The following is a 22036-nucleotide window of genomic DNA, read 5'->3' as shown; positions in this document are numbered from 1 at the left end:
TAAAAATGTCTTTTAAACTATTATAAGATCGTTTCCCAGTTTCTGTCATTTGAATAAGTCCCTGGTGGGATCTAGAATGCTGACCTTCTTCTAGACATGCTCAGTATACTTGAAACCCAGACTGAAAAATCCTACATTGTCAAGTTGAGGTCCTGATTCCACATCTCTTGGGGTGTTATTTTGTTCCCTCTTGTTCAAAAAAGTTAATTGCCTTCTGCAGTAAACTGAATTGTATGCAGTATTTGTAACAGTCTGAAATGGACCACATTGAGAAAGAAAAGACAGGATATGATGGATGCCCAAACGGTATTCTCAATAAAAAATGCCCTATTAGCCTAGTAGTACTGGGCTTAAGCCTCATAATTCCTACAGTGATGTTTTCCCAGCAGTCCTCTTTGACACCCTTAGCTCTTGGGGTTTCTTGCTGGACTTATTGATTTGTGACATGAATTAGGAAATTTGATAGAACAGGAGGTCCTCTGGGTGTATGCCGTGGCCTGTAGGTACCTGATCAGTCCCTACTTACAAAGCCTGATCCAATTTGTGGGTAAAGGGATTAACTAGAGCTTGAGTAAGGTATTCACAGAGGTTAAAGTTTAGCCAGAAGGGCTCCCACCACCACCTTTGTCAAGTACTGGGATGAAGTAAGAACTATACTTCAATTTTGGCATTTAAATGATTATTTCAAATGAGGGAAGCCCTCCCTAAAACCTCCAAGCCAACTTTATTTGTCCTTCCTAAAATATCCATTACCTGATTAGGTATTGAGATCCAATTGAAGATATACAATGTTAGCTATGCACTTGTTAAGCATAGTGTTCTGGTGACATTTAGCAGTGTTCAGTACTTGGCTTAATGAACAGGTGCACAAGTATATTAGTTATGCAGATGTTAATTTGCAGTAACATGTGCTGCCTGATTTGGGAGGGTTCTTGTCTGAACTACAACCAGTAAGATTTGTTCCTTAATTAGGAAATCATTATGTGTATGTGTGTGTGATTCCCACCATTAGAACCATTAGTCTTGTTTAATGTGCTCTAAACTTTGGGAACACTCTTGGTAATGCCATTCCTATGGCTTCAGGTACTATGCAGGTGTCAGGATGAAATCTACCTTTCTGTGGGATGCCTTAGTTAGTGCACAGCTGTAGGCAATGCAGAGGGCGAAGCTTCACAGCTGTAATACGCAGCTTATAAAAGGAGATGGAGATACAACCTCCCACTGCATATTGCACCCGCCATTCCTTCCAAGGTTCGGTAAACAAATGTGTTATCCCTCACCAAATGGATTCACAAACAGTTGAAAACAAAATTGTGCTTGCTTTCCGCACTGACTAATCTTGACCTATATATTTTTTTCCGTTGTTCTCTTCCCTGTTGCTTCTGATTCCTGTTTACACTTGGTCCTGGGGATTGCCAAGGCTAACTCTCAGTCTGTAAACTGTAAAAAGGGACAGGCATATTTAAGCCACACTCTAGTCATATTTTAATTTTTATATTGAAAAAATGGAACTTTGCACAGGCTGAAAAAGCAGACACCCATACAGTAGCCTCCCAGAGCGAACAAAAGCTTACATTTTGTCATAGTTACTATAGATCTTTGCTTTGAAAGAAATAAAACACTAGAGGTAAAATTGAAACTTTCAGGGTTCTACTTTTTCCAGTATCACTTTCCTCCTCCAAGACAAACACCATCATTAATCTATTAAATATCCATTCCATGTTTTTATAATTTTTCAGTATATATAAATATATGTATCTATATACTCACTTATAAGTAATGCATAAAATTAGCCTGTGTCTGATTTTCAATTTAGAGGAATGCTAATATACTACATACAACATTTATAACCATTTTTATAGTTCCATTCAGCATTGTATTTGGGATCTCTTCCTGTTGAAATATGTAGCTGTGACGCTGTCACTGTAAATGCTGCATTGTATTCCATTATATTAATATACTATAATTTATTTACCCATTCTATAACCCCTGGCGTGTGGGTTGTTTCCAATTTTGTACTGTTATAAACATATGATACAGCATCCCTCTCCTGGGCATGTATCTGGAGAAAACCATAATTCGAAAACCATGCACCCTAGTGTCCACTGGGGTACTATTTACAATAGGCAGGACATGGAAGCAAGCTAAGTGTCCATCAACAGATGAATGGATAAAGATGTGGTACATACATACAGTGAAATTAGCCATAAACAAGAATGTAATAATGCCATTTGCAGCAACATGGATGAATCTACCGATTGTCATTCTGAGTAAAGTAAGTCAGACAGTAAGACAAATATCACATGATATTACATATCTGGAATCTAAAAGGGTACAAATGTATTTATCTGCAAAACAGTAACAGTTATATATATAGAAAACAAACTTATGGTTACCAGGGAGTAAGGGGGATTGGGATAAATTGGAAGACTTGGATTGGCATATACATACTACTATGTATAAGATAGACAACTAATAAGGACCTACTGTGCTTAGCACAGGGAACTGTAATGGCCAATATGGGAAAAGAATCTAAAAAGGAGTGCATATATGTATATTTAGAACTGATTCACTTTGCTGTACACCTAAAACTAACATAGCATTGTTTAACCTCAATAGAATTTTTTTTAAAAATACGTTAAACATACTTGTCTTCTTGATCATTTGACCTATAAATGGAAGAATTGGGTTATACTAATGAGCTGAGCACATGTTAACTATATTTTGCATGAATAAATGCTATTTTTTATTCCCACTGTTGGCTCAATCAAATCCTTATTTCTCCACTTCCTTATCCATACTGGGTAGTGAGACTTTTTTTGTTAGTTTCAACTTGATGAATGTGAAATGGTGTTTCATTGATTGTTTTCATTTACATTTCCCTGATTTACTGGTGAGGTTGAGTAACTGTTGAGTACTAATTATTGTGAACTTGGGCAAAGAACTCAATATTTGTGTTCCTTAGTTTCCTCCTTTGTAAAATGACAATGGTAATACATATCATATAAGGTGATATAAAATTAGTTCCAGACACAGAACAAATATTTAATGAAAGTTGATTTTGGTGGGAGTTGTAATGATTCTGGTTGTAGTTAATACTGCTAATACTACTACCATTATTATTATTGCTGCAGCTATTGCCGTTATTAAAGTTTTCACTTTTGTGTGTATGCATATACATATGTTTGTGTGTATATGTACATAGGTAATCCTTTGCCCATTTTTCAGTTGTGTTTGTATAGTATTTCCAGGAATATGGGGGTAAAGATGATGTAAAGAGAGTGGAAGGTAATAATTAAAAGAAGAAATCACTGTAGCTATCACACAGAAATCACTGTAGACTTTCCCTGCCTGCCTTTGTCATACTTGGACTCATTTAAACATCAAATTATTAAGTGAAGTTAAAATGACAGCTGTTTCAAGGAATACGTGAAAAATTATTTCCATGTGGTTAGAACCATGTTTGGAATTGTATACATATGGATTAAAAAACGTACGTCTGTAGGCAAATAACAGTTGTTTTTGTTTGTATGATATATCTAAAGTGACAGTTGGGCATGACTTGTTGACTAGAGGTACATCTGATGTATGAGTGAAAGTGAAAGTGTTCGTCGCTGTCACGTTCTACTCTTTGCAGCCCCGTGAGCTATAGCCCGTCAGTGTCCGCTGTCAGTGACATTCTCCAGGCAAGAGTACTGGAGTGGGTAACCATTCCCTTCTCCAGGGGGCCTTCCTGACCCAGGGATCCAGCCTGCGTCTCCCACATTGCAGGCAGGTTCTGTAGTGGCTGAGCCACCAGGGAAGCCCCACATCTGTGTATGTGTGAAGCTCAATAAGGGTTCCCAGGTGGCTCAGTGGGAAAGAACACACCTGCCAATGCAGTCGGTGCAGGAGACACGGATTCGACCCGTGGATCAGGAAGGTTCCCTGGAGAAGGGCATGGCAACCCACTCCAGTATCCTTGCCTGGAGAATGCCATGTGTAGAGCAGCCTGGCAGGCTACAGTCTAGGAGGCTGAAAAAGAGTCAGATATGACTGCACTCCGGAAGCTATCTAAATTTTCACTGTGGCTTGAAACACTACGATTATTAGCTTTATTTACCATGGCTTTGTGTATAGGGTACTTAATAGGAAGTACATTTCCATATATTTCTTATACTAAAATGTAACACCTCAGTTGATGTTGTTTCTAAGATAACAATGTTCTCTAATGTGGAACTATGACTTCTGATAACAAAAAAGGAGATTTTCTAAGTCATATGCTTGTATTCATTGAAGCTATATTATTATGGATAAATAAATCACAATTGTTAGATATCTTTTGGACATACTTCCATGATTAATAGTTTTCCTAAGTCCACATACTTAAGACATATGAGTAGACTCTTTGTCTTGTGTACCATTGTATGCTCATGCTAGAGTTAACACATTGTAGGTGTTCAGCAAGTATGTCCTGGATGAATGAGTGAATGAGTGTATTGATGCCAACTTTAGAAATCAATCTTTATCACAGGAATTTTGAGATAAATTAGTTATAAAACTTTTACTATGATTTATGATTAGTTATCACCATGTAAATTATTGTTACCCATTTATATTAATATTAGCTACAAATTACAAATATCTTGTCACATGCTTTGTATATCCACTGTGATAGCAGAAATTAAAGTGGGATTCCGGAACATTGCCTAAATTAGATTGGGGAAAGAATATAACCATGTTTACTTTACTTATGCTCATGAGCATCCCTCAGTTGTAAAGGAATAAATTTATAGTACAATTGCATGGAAAACTCCATGTATTATAGGAAATATAACAATACTCACTGGGCATTTTATCTTAGATAATTAGTATCTTGATGTTAACATGTCTTTAATAATAATACACATGTCTTTATTATTGCATCATTGTATTCTTACAGACAGTATTTTATAATGTTTCATTATTATTTGGTCGATTAGCAGTGTCCATTTAAGCACTCTAATTTAATCCTGTGGCGTCACACCCAGTGGCTATATGAGTTTCCATTTGCACAAGGAGATATCACATAAAAATGGACGCCTCGTGAACCTGAAGACCATAGGGCCATTATTGATAAAATCAGTATTTGAAATTTTTGTATTGAGAATTAAAAAATATCTCTTTAGTCTCATTCAAGTAATTTGAAATATTATAGAATCATTATAATTTATAAGCGCATTTCACATGAGAGCAACCCTCTGAAATTTTTAAGTGCACAGTACAACATTGTTAATTGTAGGCTCAGTGTTATGCCACAGATCTCTAGAAGTCACTGAACTAGTATGACCCATTGAACAGTAACTCTCCGTTTTTCCCTTCCTCCAGCTCCTAGCAGCCACCATTCGACATCGTTTCTATGAGATCCTTACATAAGTGTAACTATTGCAGCATCTGTGCTTTTGTGAATTGCTTATTTCACTTAGCATAGTGACTTCCAGGTTCTTCCATGTTGTTGCAAATGGTGGGGTTTCCTTATTTTTTAAAGTTGAAAAATATTCCATTCTATGTATATATTACGCTTTCTTTATTCATTCATCCTTTGATGGACATTTAGATTGTTTCCACATCTTGGCTATTGTAAATAATGCTGCAGTCCGCATAGGTGTTTAGATAACTCTTCAAGATTTCAATTTCAATTCTTTTGGATATATACCCAGAAGTGGGATTGCTGGACTGTATGGTAGTTCTGTTTTAATTATTTGAGCAATATTTGTATTGTTTTCCATAGTGGCTGCACCATTTTACATTCCTACTAACAGTGTACCAGGCTTCCAATTTCTCTACATCCTCACCAACACTTTTTTTTTTTTAACAGTAGTCATCTTAACAAGTGTGAGGTGATATCTCGTGTGCATTTCCCTTCATGATTAGCAATGTTGAGCACCTTTTTTTGTTGTTCACTCCAAATGTCCTCTTTGGAAAAATATCTATTTTGAGTTTTAATTGAGTCATGGAATTACCCATTTTTAAATTAAGTCATGGAATATTCGAGTTTTACAAGTATTAGAAACATATTTGAAATAAAAGAATCTTAAGACAAGTGGCATTTTCTGCTCTTTATGAAAGCACAGACTTTTGAATGTTTGAAAGCTTTGATACTATATAGATACATTTCATATATCATTACCTCTCTTGAAATTCTCTATTATCTAAGCCTGTGGTTGTGATTGCTAAGGAATGCTTTTAAAGACAAGAAAACCAAAGGCAATAATTGTTGCTGTTTTGTCACTAAGTCATATCCGACTCTTTTTGCGACCCCATGAATTGTAGCCTGCCAGGCTCCTCTGTCCATGAGATTTCCCAGGCAAGAATACTGAAGCGGGTTTCCATTTCCTCCTCCAGGAGATGTTTTTGACCCAGTGATCAAACCCATGTCTCCTGCATTGCAGGCAGATTCTTTATTGCTGAGCCCCCAGGGAAACCCCCAAAGGTGATAAGAGCCACTGGTTAATATCTAGTGATCATGGTGAAAACATGATTGCTCCTGAAAGCCTGTCTAGTGAAGAAGTTATTTTAAACTAGGTTTGCTCTAATGATCCTAGTTCAGCGGTACCCACTCATGGAATTCTATTCATTTCTTGAGTACATGTGTGAGTGCTCAGTTTTGTCCGACTTTTGGCAAACCCATGGACTGTAGCCTACCAGGCTCCTCTGTTCATGGGATTTTCCAGGTATAAATACTGAAGTGGGTTGCCATTTCCTACTCCAGGGGATCTTCCTGACCCAGGGTTTGAACCCAGGTTTCCCGTGTCTCCTGCATGGGCAGGTGGATTCTTTACTTCTCGCACCACCTGGGAAGCCCATTTCTTCAACCCAAGATAAACTAAAGTATAATACAAGGAAAATATGTAAGGATTCAGAAAATAAAACTGTGAACTCTAGGCATTTAAGAGATCTAATCTTCATTTTCAGTAGCTTGTTTATTTGGAAAGGGGAGAGATTGAAATATACTTTAATTTAAAAAAAGCAAAAATATGATGTTGCGCAAAATGACCATTATTATGTTTGGGTTATTCAGGAGCCTCTTAGTTTGCAGGATAATCATAATGTGTCTTTCATACTGTATAGCATTTTCACTGTATATGTGCTTTCTTAGTCTCCCATACTGGGATTTAAGGCATATTGAATGATTAGGATATTTTTCTTGTCTATTTTGTTTGACTAGCACACATTTCTAAAAGATTCTACAAGTAATTTCAGTAAAATTCAGATAACTATTTTCTTATGACAAAAGGACTCACTCTTGAACTGTCATTTATATAGAGTTTTCTTCAGCTGAAAGTGTCTTGAAAGTTAGGATAAATTAATATGCTGATTATTTTATACAGAATACACTGGGCTCCTAGATCCTTTGAGGAACACTTGTGATGATTTTTTAAAAGAAATATAGTGAAAGTCATTTTTCTTCTAGCAGTACCAGTAATTTTCTTTTCTTGAGTAAACATGGCAAACTACTTTTCACTCCCATAAGATCATGTTTGTCAAGTGTAATTATCTAGCCTGCTTGAACTCTGCATTATGTTAAATTGGTCATACCTGTAAAGTATGGCAGTGTTAGGATTTTAGTGATTATTTTTTTTATTTCTATAGTAAGTTCATTGAATTTTTCTATAGTTTGTAGCAATAAAACAAAGGAAGTCTTAATGGACCACAACATTTTGATGCCTTGTAGAAATTTTTCCAGATGCATAAATCTGTGAACAAAAAGCTTAGCCAAAAAAAAAAAAAAGAAAAGTACTGTGTTTGTGGGCTACTTTTCCTCTAAAGAAAATAAGAAAATCAGTAACTCATTTGTGATCTCCTTAACAATGGTCAGATAAATAAATATAACAAAAATAATAATTGCCTCAAAATAAAGTTATATTTTATAAAAGTAATAATGAACCAGCATGATGATGGTCATGTGCCTTTGTGGTAAAATTTAGCAGCAAGAGTATGGGTACCAGAGCATATCATTCTAGTTGACTGAAAAATGTTGCCTTTACTTTTCTCATATTTTTTCATGGTCCCATTACCTACAACCCTGTTTTTATATTAACAGAGGTAAACTGCCAACCCAGGAATATAATAGTAGCTGTAGAATTTCTATATAGGAGGGCTTAAGGGATTTGAGATAAAGCCTCCTTTTCATTGCAGACAGCATGTTGTTTTTCAGTTTGGTTTGAGAGATGGCTTCTTTGAGGGGAGGGGTGATGGGGGAGACTTTTGGGGGGAGATCTAAGGCGTCTCCATGGCACTGTCACTCTTCACAGTTTCAAGACATTTTAACTGTTTGGAACTCTAGGGTGACCTTCCGAATGTAGGGTAAATAAATCTTTTGTTCAAAGAAAGCAAATAGTACTAAAATATGGTGAAGGAGACAAAGGAAACTTACTCAAAACACCCTGTCTTTGAGGTTCCTTAATTATGAGTATACAGATAGGTGCTAACTGTTGTCTAACTTGCAAATGGTTAATATCTGTTCTGCAAAGCAGTCTCAATAGGGGCTTTCATATGGCAACCTGTTTAGCCTTAAAGTACCTTAGATAACTTCAAAGCAATTTCAGACCTGCCTTAATTTTAGCATATTTTAGGATAAATACATGTTTGCCTTTTTGCTCAGTTAGTCCCAATTAGGGAGATTTTACTATATGTTTAATTCCTGTGCTGCTGTAGGAACCTGGTAAAGCAGTAATTAATGCTCCACATTAGTTAAGAAGCAGCAATTGATTTTTGGTTCTATTTGGCTTATCTTTTCTACTTAAGTGCTAATATTTAATTTGTAAGAAAAACCTTAAACAGGTCTATATTTCTATGTTCATCCTCTTCCTTGAACTAATGAAATAAACCTATTTATTGATTTGGGCATGAGCTTTATTAATGTAGTTAATATGCCTTACTCATGTTAGTCCATGTATTTGGATTAGCAGTATTATTATTTATCTTTCAACATTTTTCTTTCAGTTCAAAAGAATGCAGAAGCTTTAGAAGAAAAGAAGACCATACCTGCAAAGAAGAAAGTAAAAGAGTTGAGAATTTTGGATCCCAAAACAGCACAGAATCTTTGTATGTGATATTTTCTACATAGGGAGTGGTGGTGATGGTAGTGGTGACAGATTGTTGGACATTTTTAAAGCAAAGTGGTAACTTCTTTGAGCAGGTATATTTAGCATCTATTGGAAACAAAATTTGGTGTAAACATGATTTAGGTTGCCTTTTTATCATTCAGCCAGAATAGACTCCCTCTATGATTTTGCCTTGGCCAGGCCAGGTGGAACTTTTATGAATAAAAGGCTTTGGAATTCTGCATTGTTAAGAGGCCAAAGTGAGAATGAAGACAGAGTTGAAAAGTATTGTTTTTATTTTCCTTCTTCCTACACCTGAGAGTGATGGTTTTAGAGTAATTGCTATTGTGTTTGAAGGAATTATGATGTGAGTGAGTTAAGTTGTTAACCGCTGCCCTGTAAAATTGGTTAGTGGACCTTAAAGCCTTTAACAAACCAGTCAGCCATTAAGTAAACTTTTGCTAAAGTAGCTGGACATTTAAGCCCATCTTCATTTACCCAGGCCTGAATTTTTTTTTTAATATATAGTCTTCCCTCTATATTAAATTCAGCATTTCTTTTTGTACCACATTATGCTGTGTTTATATTCTAAAGATACTAAAACACTATGCTTGAGAAATTTCAGCACATCAAGCATTTCTAATTATGCAAAGAAATACCATGGGAGTTTGTTTTGTGAAGGAATGTGCTACAGAGAATCAGATTAAAATAACTCGCCATTCTTATTCTTCTGCCAGTAGGAATGTTGCTTTCAGGAAAGCAGTCTCCTAATAATTGTTCTGCATATGTACATTGCTTATCTGAGAGTGTATTTTCCTTTATAAAGTGGATGGTCAGCACATTTTTTTTCTAAGAAACACAAAATTATTTTAATTGCTAGTTGATATCTCATAACATTATTTATTTGGATTCTGGTGATCTCATTTGGTGTTTATGTCTATATAATTGCCTGGACAGAAAGGATGCTTTTTCAGTAGGTACAGTTAAGCCATATAGACTTCTCCATGAAAAAAAAAAATTATTTGGAACATATTCATGTTCTGGGGATAAGAACACATGTATGTTCTTTAAAAAGTATGTTCAGTGGAGGTGAAAGTGAAATGTATTATTGAGCAATGTTTTCTGAGTCAGTGTGAACTTTCCTAGGTATAATTTGTTGAATTATTCCTATATGACATCATATATATCCAGTTAAGAAAAAATTTGACAAGGGAAATCGTGATTCAACATAAAACGCAACTAATAGCATACTGCATGAATGTCATCAAAGATTTAGAGAACATTTGATTATTCAGACACTTTAATTTTTTCTCATGTGGGAGAACTGCAAAGTAGACTGATAGCTTTTTTTTAGTGTCAGGTTACTTTACTGTCTTCCTTGAGAGGTGCTGTATTGAATGCCTCTGACAATCTCAGTAAATTCAATGTTGAATTAAAAAGCTAACTTGAGATACAGTTTCTAACTTTTCATGGGTTATTTTGTATTCAGTTCATCTACAATGCCTAAGCATGTAGTTATCCATGCTGTTAGTAGATTTATCTTCCATATAAATACACATGTGGCTTCCCTGGTGGCTCAGAAGGTAAAGAATCCTCCTGCAATGCAAGAGACCCAGGTTCGATCCTTGGGTCATGAAGATCCACTGAAGAAGGGAATGCAGTCCACTCCAGTATTTTTCCCTGGAGAATCCCATGGACAGAGTAGCCTAGTGGGCTACACTCCATGGGGTCGCAAAGAGTCAGACATGACTTAGCAGCTAAATGCACACACACACACATAAATATGCATGAGCTCTGAACATTAGAACCTTAGCTAATGGAAACTACTTTTGTTTGTTCATAATCATGTAGATTAATATTAGTGAGAGATGTCATACTGTAAGTCTGTGAAATGGAAATCAGGTATTTATTTGGGCTTTAAAATTGTGGTGCTGCTCTCTTTTTAATAAAATCAACTTTTATTTTAGCTATCTTCCTAGGATCGTATCGTATGCCATATGAAGAAATAAAAAACGTCATTCTGGAGGTTAATGAAGGCATGTTGAGTGAGCCCTTAATTCAGGTAATTGCATATTTTGCTTTTAAATCTCATTTTCATGGGAATTTCTAGATTGCTGTCTTCTCATTGGAGTTATGTGAAAATGTTCTTCTATGTTTGGATAATAGAGTTAGGAGTATCTATCTGTGTGGATAGTAAGAGGACTCAACGTAGACAATCAGGTTCTAGGTATGAGTGTGCCATTTATTAGATATGTGTCCTTTTAAGTTTAGGTCTGTGTGCATGTAGAGCCATCATTCCCGTACGCAAAATTGCATATATTTTATCATCCCAATGACTCTGTTAAATAGATATTGTCAGTACCATTGCGATCTTCCCTGGTGGCTCAGAGGTTAAAGTGTCTGCCTCCAACGCAGGACACCCGGGTTCGATCCCTGGGTCGGGAAGATCCCCTGGAGAAGGAAATGGCAATCCACTCCAGTATTCTTGCCTGGAGAATCCCATGGACGGAGAAGCCTAGTAGGTTACAGTCCATGGGGTCGCAAAGAGTTGGACACGACTGAGCGACTTCACCTCACCTCACCAGTACCATTGCATGAAAATAAAAGTGTACAGGTCAAGAGGTTAAATAGCTTTCTCAGGATCAGTGGTTAAATGGTAAAGTTATCCATTGTTAGGCACTTAATATGTGCTGGGAACTGTGCCAAGCAATTTATGTATTTTATCTCCTTGAATCCTACAACAGTCCTATGAGATAACTACTGTTATCCTCATTTTACAGATCAAGAACCTGAGGCTTAGAGAAGTTGCCCACTTGTCACTTAACTGCTAAGTGATAAAGTAGTAGAGCTGAGGCTCAAAACAAATCCTATCATGACTCTAAAGCCATTGCTCTTTTCATTCTATTACTTTGCCTCCTTTGGGCAAACTGTCTCACTTTGCTAAAGCCCTATCTCCTCATCTGAGATTACTAGGTTACTATGAGAATTATACCAAAGAGACTGCTTGTTAGAATAAAGTACTCTATTAGATCTAATTCTTAGAATTCTTGGCAGCTTTTGTTTGACCCTGTCTAGAAGGTGGAACTGCAAGATTTTTCATGGATGGGCATAGTCATTGTAGGTTTTTTGTTATTGTTCTTTGTGTTTGAATCGTGAGGTTTGCTTTGATTTTAAGGTGATCAGCTAGTTTCTGCTGTAATAATTTTGTCATATCTCCCTTTGATGGTCTCCAAATCTCAGAGCCCCAGTGTCTGTTGATGGAGCTGTCTGTGTCCACATAGGTGTTTCTGCATTGTGTAGTGTGGGCTTGCGTTCCGGTTCAGCTCATGTATGTTTTAAACATAGATATAGTTTATTCCCTGCACTATAGGGCCCATAGGACTAAGTGTGAATGAGTTTATGTAGGCTCTTTATTATCATGATGCACATTTATTAACCTCAACAAAAGTTACACTGTGCTAAGAAATCCCCTTTTTGAAAAATGTATTTTCTTTGTCTGAGCAGTAGGTCCACAGTTCTCTGACTTGAAATGGAGGATAGATCCCATTTGTCCTGCCTGCCTTAGTGACATGATTCTTTGCCCAATAATCAGAATGAGCAAGTTAAGAAGCCTAAATGCGACTTAGTTGTCCCTCTTTTTTTCCAATTGGACAGTTTCATTTTAAAGTACAATAAGGCAAACAAATGTCTGACTCCTATTCAATAGTTGAAGCTGTCTAGTTTTTTTCTGTATAGTCAAATTGTAGTAAAAGACAGTCATATTTTGAAGAATTAATCAAGGCAGACATTTATTTTTCCCATTAAAACTGTAGCTTTTCCTTCACATGCCTTAGTAAATTAAAAAATATATATATATATGCAGAATGCTACTGTGGTATTTATAATACAAATAAATACCATAATATTTATTTATTTTTTAAAAAACAAATACCATAGTGTTTATTTACCAGTAATATTTAAAATATTTTTTACTTTTTAAGTCATGTTTTTAACTCTTTAAAGAATGTAAGAAACAGAAGGATTTTCACTTATGAATGGTCCTCTGCTGCTGCTGCTGCTGCTGCTGCTGCTAAGTCACTTCAGTCGTGTCTGACTCTGTGCGACCCCATAGACGGCAGCCCACCAGGCTCCCCCGTCCCTGGGATTCTCCAGGCAGTACTTGGATTCTCCAAGAGTACTAGAGTGGGTTGCCATTGCCTTCTCCAATGAATGACCCTCTAATATGCAACAAACTTTAACAATTTTTATATAGAAATGTAATACCTGGGATTTTTTTTTTTCCTGTTTCACTTGATTTTGTAGCATTAACAATACATATTTGTTTTTCTCTTTAAATTGCCTGGTCCAGTTGAGGGGAATGAATTGCTTTGTTTGGAGATGGCGGTAAATTATATCTGCATTCTTGAATTCAAGTCCTTTAATCTTAACCACTAGGCCCAGGTGGTGTAGTGGTAAAGACTCTGCCTACAAATGCAGGAAACCCTGGTTGGATCCCTGGGGTCAGGAAGATCCCCTGGAGGAGGACATGGCAACCCACTCCATCATTTTTAGCTGGAGAATTCCCATGGACAGAGGTGCCTGGTGGGCTTACAGTCCATGGGGTTGCAAAAAGTGAGATACCACTGAACCACTAACATGTTCACTGCAACAAGTTCGTGCAGTCAAAAAGACTGCTTGTGAAATCACATTATGCTATATCTTAGAAGATAAGTGAAAGAGAATCACAAAATCTAAGTAGATCCTGGCCAGCTCCTTCTGTGTTATACCCAATGCCTCCATGCACTTCATGTTTGCTGGTGTTGGGTTAACCTGTTTCTTTCTTGCCTCTTCCTCTTTTCTAGATGTCCATTCCTCTTTTCTAAGCCTGAATCTTTCTCTTTTTCACATCTTGCTTGCATCCTTTGCCCCACAAATTTTGAGTTTTCCCTCTGTTGAAAGCATGCCACTGAGGACTTTTTTTTCCCAGCTGGCTTCCTTTCCTCCTCAATGTCAGATACTCTAAAATTTTCTTTCATCCCTTATCCTGTTCAATCAAAACTCATTTTCTTAGTTGTGCTTGTAGGAGGAAACAATTTAACATATAATTTAATATTATGCCTGATTGGAATTGTGGTGCTTGGTTACGAGGCACAAATGGTGAATAACTCATCTGAGTTATTAAAGTTAATATCACATTTATCCAGACAAATTCAACGTCTGAGTATCTTCTGATAAGGAGGAAGGTCCTCCTTATCAAATACCCAAAGAAGACTGTTTCCTGCTCAGGCAGGAGAAAAGACTAGAATCACCACTGCCTTTCTCCCTCCCATCCTAGAAAGGATTTGCTTCAGTGATGCAAAAGTAACATAAATTTGCCATTCAAAGGAGCTGTTTACCATTTGTATCTAATTACTATGTAGCACATAGATAATGCATAGCATTAAATATGTATCATCAGATTAACTTTGTTGTAAATTCTATCTGATTACAGTGCTAAACACCATCCACGCATAATCATAGTTTGTTGCTTATGTGACATCATTGTCTTCTCATAACAACAAAAAACAATTAAGGACACATTGCTTCCCAGAGACTTGAATTAACAACAGTATTATCTCTCCTAGTATGGGTCAATAAGCTGTTTCCTGCCAGAAAGCTAATAGATTTTAGTTATTTGACAAGATAAATGCCTTACTGAAAAAATAAAAATAAAAAACTTTAATCAGCAAGATCATGCCCCAAATTTAGGGTTATTAATAAAAGTACTGAACTGAACTGAATAAAAGTACTAATGCCTCCTTTATTTCAAAATACTTTAATTTAAGCTAGAAGCCAAGTTCACTATATGGAAGTAGTTGAAGATCCTAAAATGCTTATAAGAAACAAAGAAACACTTTAAAAGTACACCATATCCTGAGTTTGTGGAGGAGCTTCTAGTATATACAGTTATGAGTTAGATCGAAATAATGTGCACTCAGTTTAGGTGATTCTTGTTATTATTTCAGCTTTGAAAATCTGCTTTAGTGTAATTTAATTTGATCTATTGAGAGAAAAATATAAGACCAGTAAGTGTTTTTAGGACATCAGTGGTAACAATGAAGTGGTTGCAGGCACACTTACCTATAGAACATTGACCAAAAAGAAAAGAAATTAGCACTTTTTAAAAAGCAATACTGTCATGTAAGAATTGAATCGCCAGTCCATGTCTGACGTACGGTGCAGCTTGCTTGGGGCAGGTGCATGGGGATGACCCAGAGAGATGTTGTGGGGAGGGAGGTGGGAGGGGGGTTCATGTTTGGGAACGCATGTAAGAATTTAAGATTTTAAAATTTAAAAAAAATAAATAAATTAATTAATTAATTTAAAAAAAAAAAAAAAAAGCAATTCAAGTATTGAGGGAAAAATAAAATTGCATTCTATTTTAGAATATTATTGCATGCAAATGATTCTTAAATGCTGTGAAAATTCATGTTGGTAGAGAGAAAAAATACGATTAACATACAAGGAAGTATAAAATTGCTGCAGAACAATTTATAAAGATATGTATAAAGCAGGGGTTTCTAACCAGGGGTTCCCATGGAGGACCTGTCAAGAAAATTCAGGGGCTCCTGAACTTAGATGTGAAAAACATTGCATCTTTATTTTCTTTACCTGCTAGCTAATATTTAGTATTCCATCTGATTAACAATATAGGCAACAAACCAAAGTGCCGAGAGTATTAACAGGACATCTAACTTTGTCACTAATCAAAATAATAAATATTTCCTTGTCACATTAAATTTGTGGCAGATATCTTAAAATATTGTTTACAGTTACCACTACTTCAAAATTTTCCTGTTTACTAAAGCTGCCACTAGGTCTTATATTTTAGTGACTTAGTCAAGAGGGAGAACTATTATTGTATCACAATTTATATTTGTAATATATTGATAACTATTTCAATATAACTGGCTTCTTTTCCATTCTTATGTATTTTATTTTATTCTGAGAAGGGATCTATAAGCTGGTATTAAAGAGTTCATGGCAAAAACAAAAAAGAAACTAGTACAGAAAAGAAAGCTTCCTAATCAAGATGGCAGATACAAGTCATTCCCCACTTCAGCCACAAGCACATTATTCATAGAAAAGGCACCAGACCCACGGGTGAGGCTAAATTACCCTCCTAGGCCACAGAGACTAATGCCATACTGGAAGAGTGAGGGAATCAGCTGCATTCTGACCACATTGCATTCCCCAGACTAGAACAGTACTGCACCCAGAGTGCCCCCCAAGCCTGTAGCTTCTGCAGTGGGAAAAGAGGACCCTAAGTGGACATGTAGCTCTCCCAGCATTGTGGGACACTTCCCAGAGTGCTCTATCAGGGCTAACTTCCTAGAGGCAACTAGGGGAGTCTATGGGACTCAGCCACTGGAGATCAAAGAGAGATAGAGATGCTGGGGTGGGAATTACAGCAACCAGCCCTCAGATCCTGGCAAACTCTATTTCTGCTTGTAGCAATGCCCATGCAGAGATCTCAGCCAATGGCTCTTTCCATCTTCAGAGCCAAACTGGTCACGCCATCTGGCTAGGGAGTCCATTGGACAGTTCCGCCTGATTTGGGTCCCCAGTCAATGAACCATACCAGCTATGGAGCCTGTTGTGCTGTTTGGTCTGGACAGGAAAGCAGATTTGCACCTCTGCAAAGCTGCTGAGCATAACCTCCAGTCTCACCAAGTAGCCTAGCCTGAATACTGAGGCCACTGCGTAGCCCATGCTCCAACCATGCTTGTTCATGGATTGAAGCAAGCGGCCTTGCCCAGCTGTTATGCATTCTCTCTGGCTGCACAAAACCATGGAGCCTGAACAGTAACTCTGACAGTCCCAGAGTCCAGTGTACAGCAACACTGAGCCATGAAGTCCAACCTGTGGCCCACCGCATGGCAGAGCGCAAGCTGTGAGCCTGCCTTATTGCTACCAGGCTGCAGAACACAGACGAGCCCCGCCTAACTGCAGGATACAGTTGGAGGCCCCTCTCCACCAGAGAGCCCAGCCCAGCCAAGAGCAGAGTCTAGCCAGTAGCTCACTATGTTATGAGGCCCAGCCCGTGGTCCTGCCCAACAACAGGGTGCAGCCCGAAGTCCCACTGGATGGCAGAGCAGAGCATGCAGCTCTGACTGAACATAGTCCAGCGAGCAGTGCCATTCACTGTAGGAGCACAGCCTGAGACCCAGCTGACCAGGAGCAGTTGCAAAGCCACCCATAGCCCTGACCACTTGCGAAATCCTGCCAGTGACCCCACCTGAGTGCAGAGTACAGTAGTAGCCCCATCCAATATGGGAGTCTATCGAGTGGCCCTGCTTAAATGTGGAGCTCAGGCAGCAGTTTTACCCAGCAGTGGAGCTCAACCAGTGATACCCTTTCTGACCTCAGATAATGGACCATACCTCACCCAAGTGAAGTGAAGTGAAGTGAAGTCTCTCAGTCGTGTCCGACTCTTTGTGACCCCATGGACTGTAGCCTATCAGGCTCCTCTGTCCATGGGATTTTCCAGGCAAGAGTGCTGGAGTGGATTGCCGTTTCCTTCTCAAGGGGATCTTCCCAACCCAGGAATAGAACCCAGGTCTCCCACATTGCAGGCAGACGCTTTACTGTCTGAGCCAGCAAGCAAATGCCACTTTCCAAAAAAATGCTACCAGCTGACTCATGTAGTACCCCAGGTTGAGCTGATGAGTGAAGGGGTTACCCTATGGTAGCAAACATATAAAGTCTGGAAGAGCAGACCACTTACTGAAATGTGCAAATACTAACACAAGGAATCAAGAATTACAAATAATCCAGTAAAAGTGTCACCACCAAAGGAAATTAATAAAACTCCAAGGACTGACCCTAGAGAAATGGAGATCTGTGAACTTTCTGAAAAATAAGAATAATCCTCTTAAATTCAGTGAGCTATAGGAATACACAGAAAGACAACTGAACAAAATTGGGAAAACAATGCATAAACAAAATGAGAAGTTCAACAAAGAAAAGTGATCATTAATAAAAAAGAACAAACAAAAATCATAGAGCTGAATAATACAATGACTGAACTGAAAAATGGAATAGAGAGATTCAACATCACACTTGATCAAGCAGAAGAAAGACAAGTGACCTGGAATGTAGGCCTTTTGAAATTATACAGTCTTAGAAGGAAAAAGCAAAAAGAGTGAAGAAAGCCTACCTGACTATCAAAATTTCTCAAAAGAAATATTATAAGCCAAGAAAATGTGAACTGATGTATTCGGATATTGAGAGGAGAAATAAAAGTTTCAACCAAGACCACTCTACCCAAACAAACTGGGTATCTTTTCCTTTAGGAGAGAAAGTATTGTTTGAGAAAATATTTTTCCTTTGAAAAGATATATATTTTCTCGAACAAACAAAACTGCTGTACAAGAAATACTAACGGGTGTTTTTCAAGCTAAAATGAAAAGATGCTAATTTAAATCATAAAAACATGTGAATGTGTAAAACTCACTGATAATGGTAAATTTATAGTCCAAGTCAAATTCTCTAATATTATAAGCTGTGGCATAATTCACTTATGACTTCAATAATCTCTTATTTGTTACACATTATAAAAATTTTAATAGTAACATCAGTAATCTAAAATAATATAATCTGTTAGAGAAGTAAAATTGTAAAGTTTAGTATGCTATTGAAGTAAAATTGTTATCAGCTTAAAATAGCATGTTATAAATATATTTTCTTTAACCCTCACTGTAACCACAAAGGAAAAACCTATAGTAGATACACAAAAGATTATGGTAAAGGAGTCAAAGTATAGTGTCACAAAAATACTCAAATCACAAAGGATAAGAACAGTAGAAGACTCATGGAACAATACATTCACAAAACAACAAATGGACAAAGCAAATTCCTACCTATCAGCAATTAATTTAATGGTAAATGTTTTAAGCTCTACAATCAAAAGACAACTGAATGTGTAAAAACAAGATTGAAAGGCATGCTGTCTAAAAGATATGCTGTCTAAAAGTACACAGAAAGACTGAGACTGAAGAGATGATAACAGATATTTCAAGCAAATCATAAGCAAAAGAAAGCAAGGCTCCTCTGGCCATGAAGTTCTCTAGACAAGAATACTGGAGTGGGTAGCCATTCCTTTTTCCAGGGGATCTTCCTGACCCAGGGATCGAACTTAGGTCTCCTGCATTGCAGGAGGTTTACCATCTGAGCCACCAGGGAAACCCCTGCTATACTTATAACAAACAACATAGACATTAAGCCAAAAAATGGTCAAAACCCAGCCAAATGCAGTCATTACATAATGATAGAGTGGTCAGTTCATCAAAAAGACACAATAATTGTAAATATGCAGCCAGCATCGGAACATCAAAATATATGAAATAAATAATAGTAGAACTGAAACAGGGGCTAAAAGGAGAAATAAGCAACAATAAACTAATTGTGGAAAACTTAATACCCCATTTTGAACAATGGATATATGATTCATACAGAGAATGAATAGCAAAATAGTGGATTTGAATGATACTATGATTTAATATGCCTTACAGACATATACAGAACATTTCATCCAATAGCAGCCGATTACATACTCTTCTCAAGTACCCATGGAACATTCTCCAAGATAGATCATATGATGGGTAATAGATAGCAAATTTAAGACTGAAATTATATCACATCTTTTCTGACCACAGTGTTATGGTACTAGTAGTCAATAGTAGAAGAAAAGCTGGAAAATACATTAATACATGGAAATTAAGCATAACACACCTGAATAACGAATAGATCATGGAAGGAAAAGAAGAACAAATACTTTGAGACAAATCAAAATGGGAATACAACCTACCGGAACTTATTGCATAGTGGCTGGGGGCAGTTCTAACAGGGAAAATTTATAGGGAGAAACACAGCAAGAAAAAAGAAAGATCTCAACCTTACTACTCCTCAAGGAATTAGAAAAATCAGCAAAAATGAATCTCAAAGTTAGTACAAGGGAGGAAATAATAAAGATTGGAGCAGAAATAAATGAGACTAAAAGACAATAGAAAAGATCAATGAAACTGAGAGCTGAATTTTTGAAAAAATTTAATCATGAGACTACTATAAGTAGATGCCAACTAATTGAAAAAATCATTAAATTCCTAGTGGCATATAACCTACCAAACATGATTCAAGAAGAAACAGAAAATATGAACACAACACTAAGGACTAAGGAGACTCAAACAGCATTCAAAAATATCTCAAAGCAGCCATTAAAAAGAATACATTTAAGTCAGTTCTAATGAGGTGGATGAAACTGGAGCCTATTATACAAAGTGAAGTAAGCCAGAAAGAAAAACACCAATACAGTATACTAATGTATATATATGGAATTTAGAAAGATGGTAACAATAACCCTGTATGCGAGACAGCAAAAGAGACACAGATATATAGAACAGTCTTTTGGACTCTGTGGGAGAGGGCGAGGGTGGGATGATTTGGGAGAATGGCATTGAAACATATATAATATCATATAAGAAATGAATCACTAGTTCAGGTTTGATGCAGGATACAGGATGCTTGGGGCTGGTGCACTGAGACGACCCAGAGGGATGGTACAGGGAGGGAGGAGGGAGTGGGGTTCAGGATGGAGAACACATGTATACCTGTGGCAGATTCATGTTGATGTATGGCAAAACCCATACAATATTGTAAAGTAATTAACCTCCAATTAAAATAAATAAATTTATATTAAAAAAAGAAATGTCTGGGATAAGATTGTTTTACTGGTGAATTCTGCCAAGCCTTTAAAAAAGAATTAACATTGATCCTTTTGAAACACTTCCAAAAGTCTGAAGAGAAAGGAACATTTCCAAGCTCACTTTATGAGGCCAGCATTACCCTGATACTAAAGCCAGGTAAAGATACTACCAAAAAAATTAGGCAAAGGACTTGAATAGGCATTTTCCAAAGAAGATATTCCAATGGCAAAGATATACATGAAAAAGTGCTTGATTTCACTAATCATCAGGGAAATGCAAATCAAAACTATAATGAGATATCACCTTATACCTATTAGGATAGCTGTTATCAAAAAGACAGAAAATACTGGGAAGGATAAGGAAAGAAGGGCACCCTTGCACACTATTGGTGGGAATGTAAATTGGTACAGTCTCTACTGAAAAAGGTATGCAGAGTCCTTAAAAGATGAAAATTGAACTGAATATGATCTAGCTATCTCACATCTGTATGTATATTTGATGGAAATTAAATCACTATATCAAAGAGATAATCAATATGCCCATGTTCATTGTAGCATTTTTTTAATGTATAGCCAAGACATACAAACAACCTAGGTGTCCACTGATAGATGTGTGAATCAAGAGTTGTGGCAAGGAACTCCCTGACAGTACAGTGGTTAGGAATTGGTCTTTTTACTGTTGTGGCCCAGGTTGGGGAAGTAAGATCTGACAAGCCACATGGTATGGCAAAAAATTCTTAAAAATAAAATAAAAATTAAAAAATACAGACAGTTCCATCCAGACCCTTTTCCAGGAATAATTCATTTAAAATATTGTGATGTGTATATATATACATACACATACATGAATACACACACAGGAATATTATTCAGATTTTTCAAATGAAATTCTGCCGCATATGACAACATAAATAAACTTTGAAGGCATTATTCTGTGTGAAATAAGTCAAAGACAAATACTGGGAAGTATCACTTACATGTGGAATCAAGACAAACCAAACTCAAAGGAACAGAATAGACTGTTGTTTGTTAAGGGTGAAGGGAATGGAAGAATGGCTGGTACTGTTCCAAGGGTACAAAATAAGTACTCGAGATGTAATGTGCACTATGGCAACTATAGTTAACAGGACTGTACTGTATATTTGAAGTTCCTAAGAGAGTAAGTGTTAAAAGTCCTCACCAGAATAAAGAGAAATTCTGGTTATGTGTTGTGATGGGTATTTAAACAAACCTTAGTGAGCTGATCATT

At 36.9% G+C, this 22036-nt stretch overlaps 1 protein-coding gene across 1 annotated transcript in view; it reads left to right on the top strand.

Moving 5' to 3' along the window:
• Nucleotides 1-22036, top strand: part of DIAPH2 (diaphanous related formin 2) — a gene marked incomplete in the record, with an annotated part of 842722 nt that overhangs the window by 380066 nt on the left and 440620 nt on the right. The window contains 2 exon segments of the mRNA XM_018044114.1: nucleotides 8965-9066; nucleotides 11033-11127. Coding sequence (XP_017899603.1) covers nucleotides 8965-9066; nucleotides 11033-11127 — 197 coding nt within the window.

Source organism: Capra hircus, assembly GCF_001704415.2.
Source record: "Capra hircus breed San Clemente chromosome X unlocalized genomic scaffold, ASM170441v1, whole genome shotgun sequence".
NCBI lineage: Eukaryota > Metazoa > Chordata > Mammalia > Artiodactyla > Bovidae > Capra > Capra hircus.
This window is presented reverse-complemented; position numbering and strand designations above follow the sequence as displayed.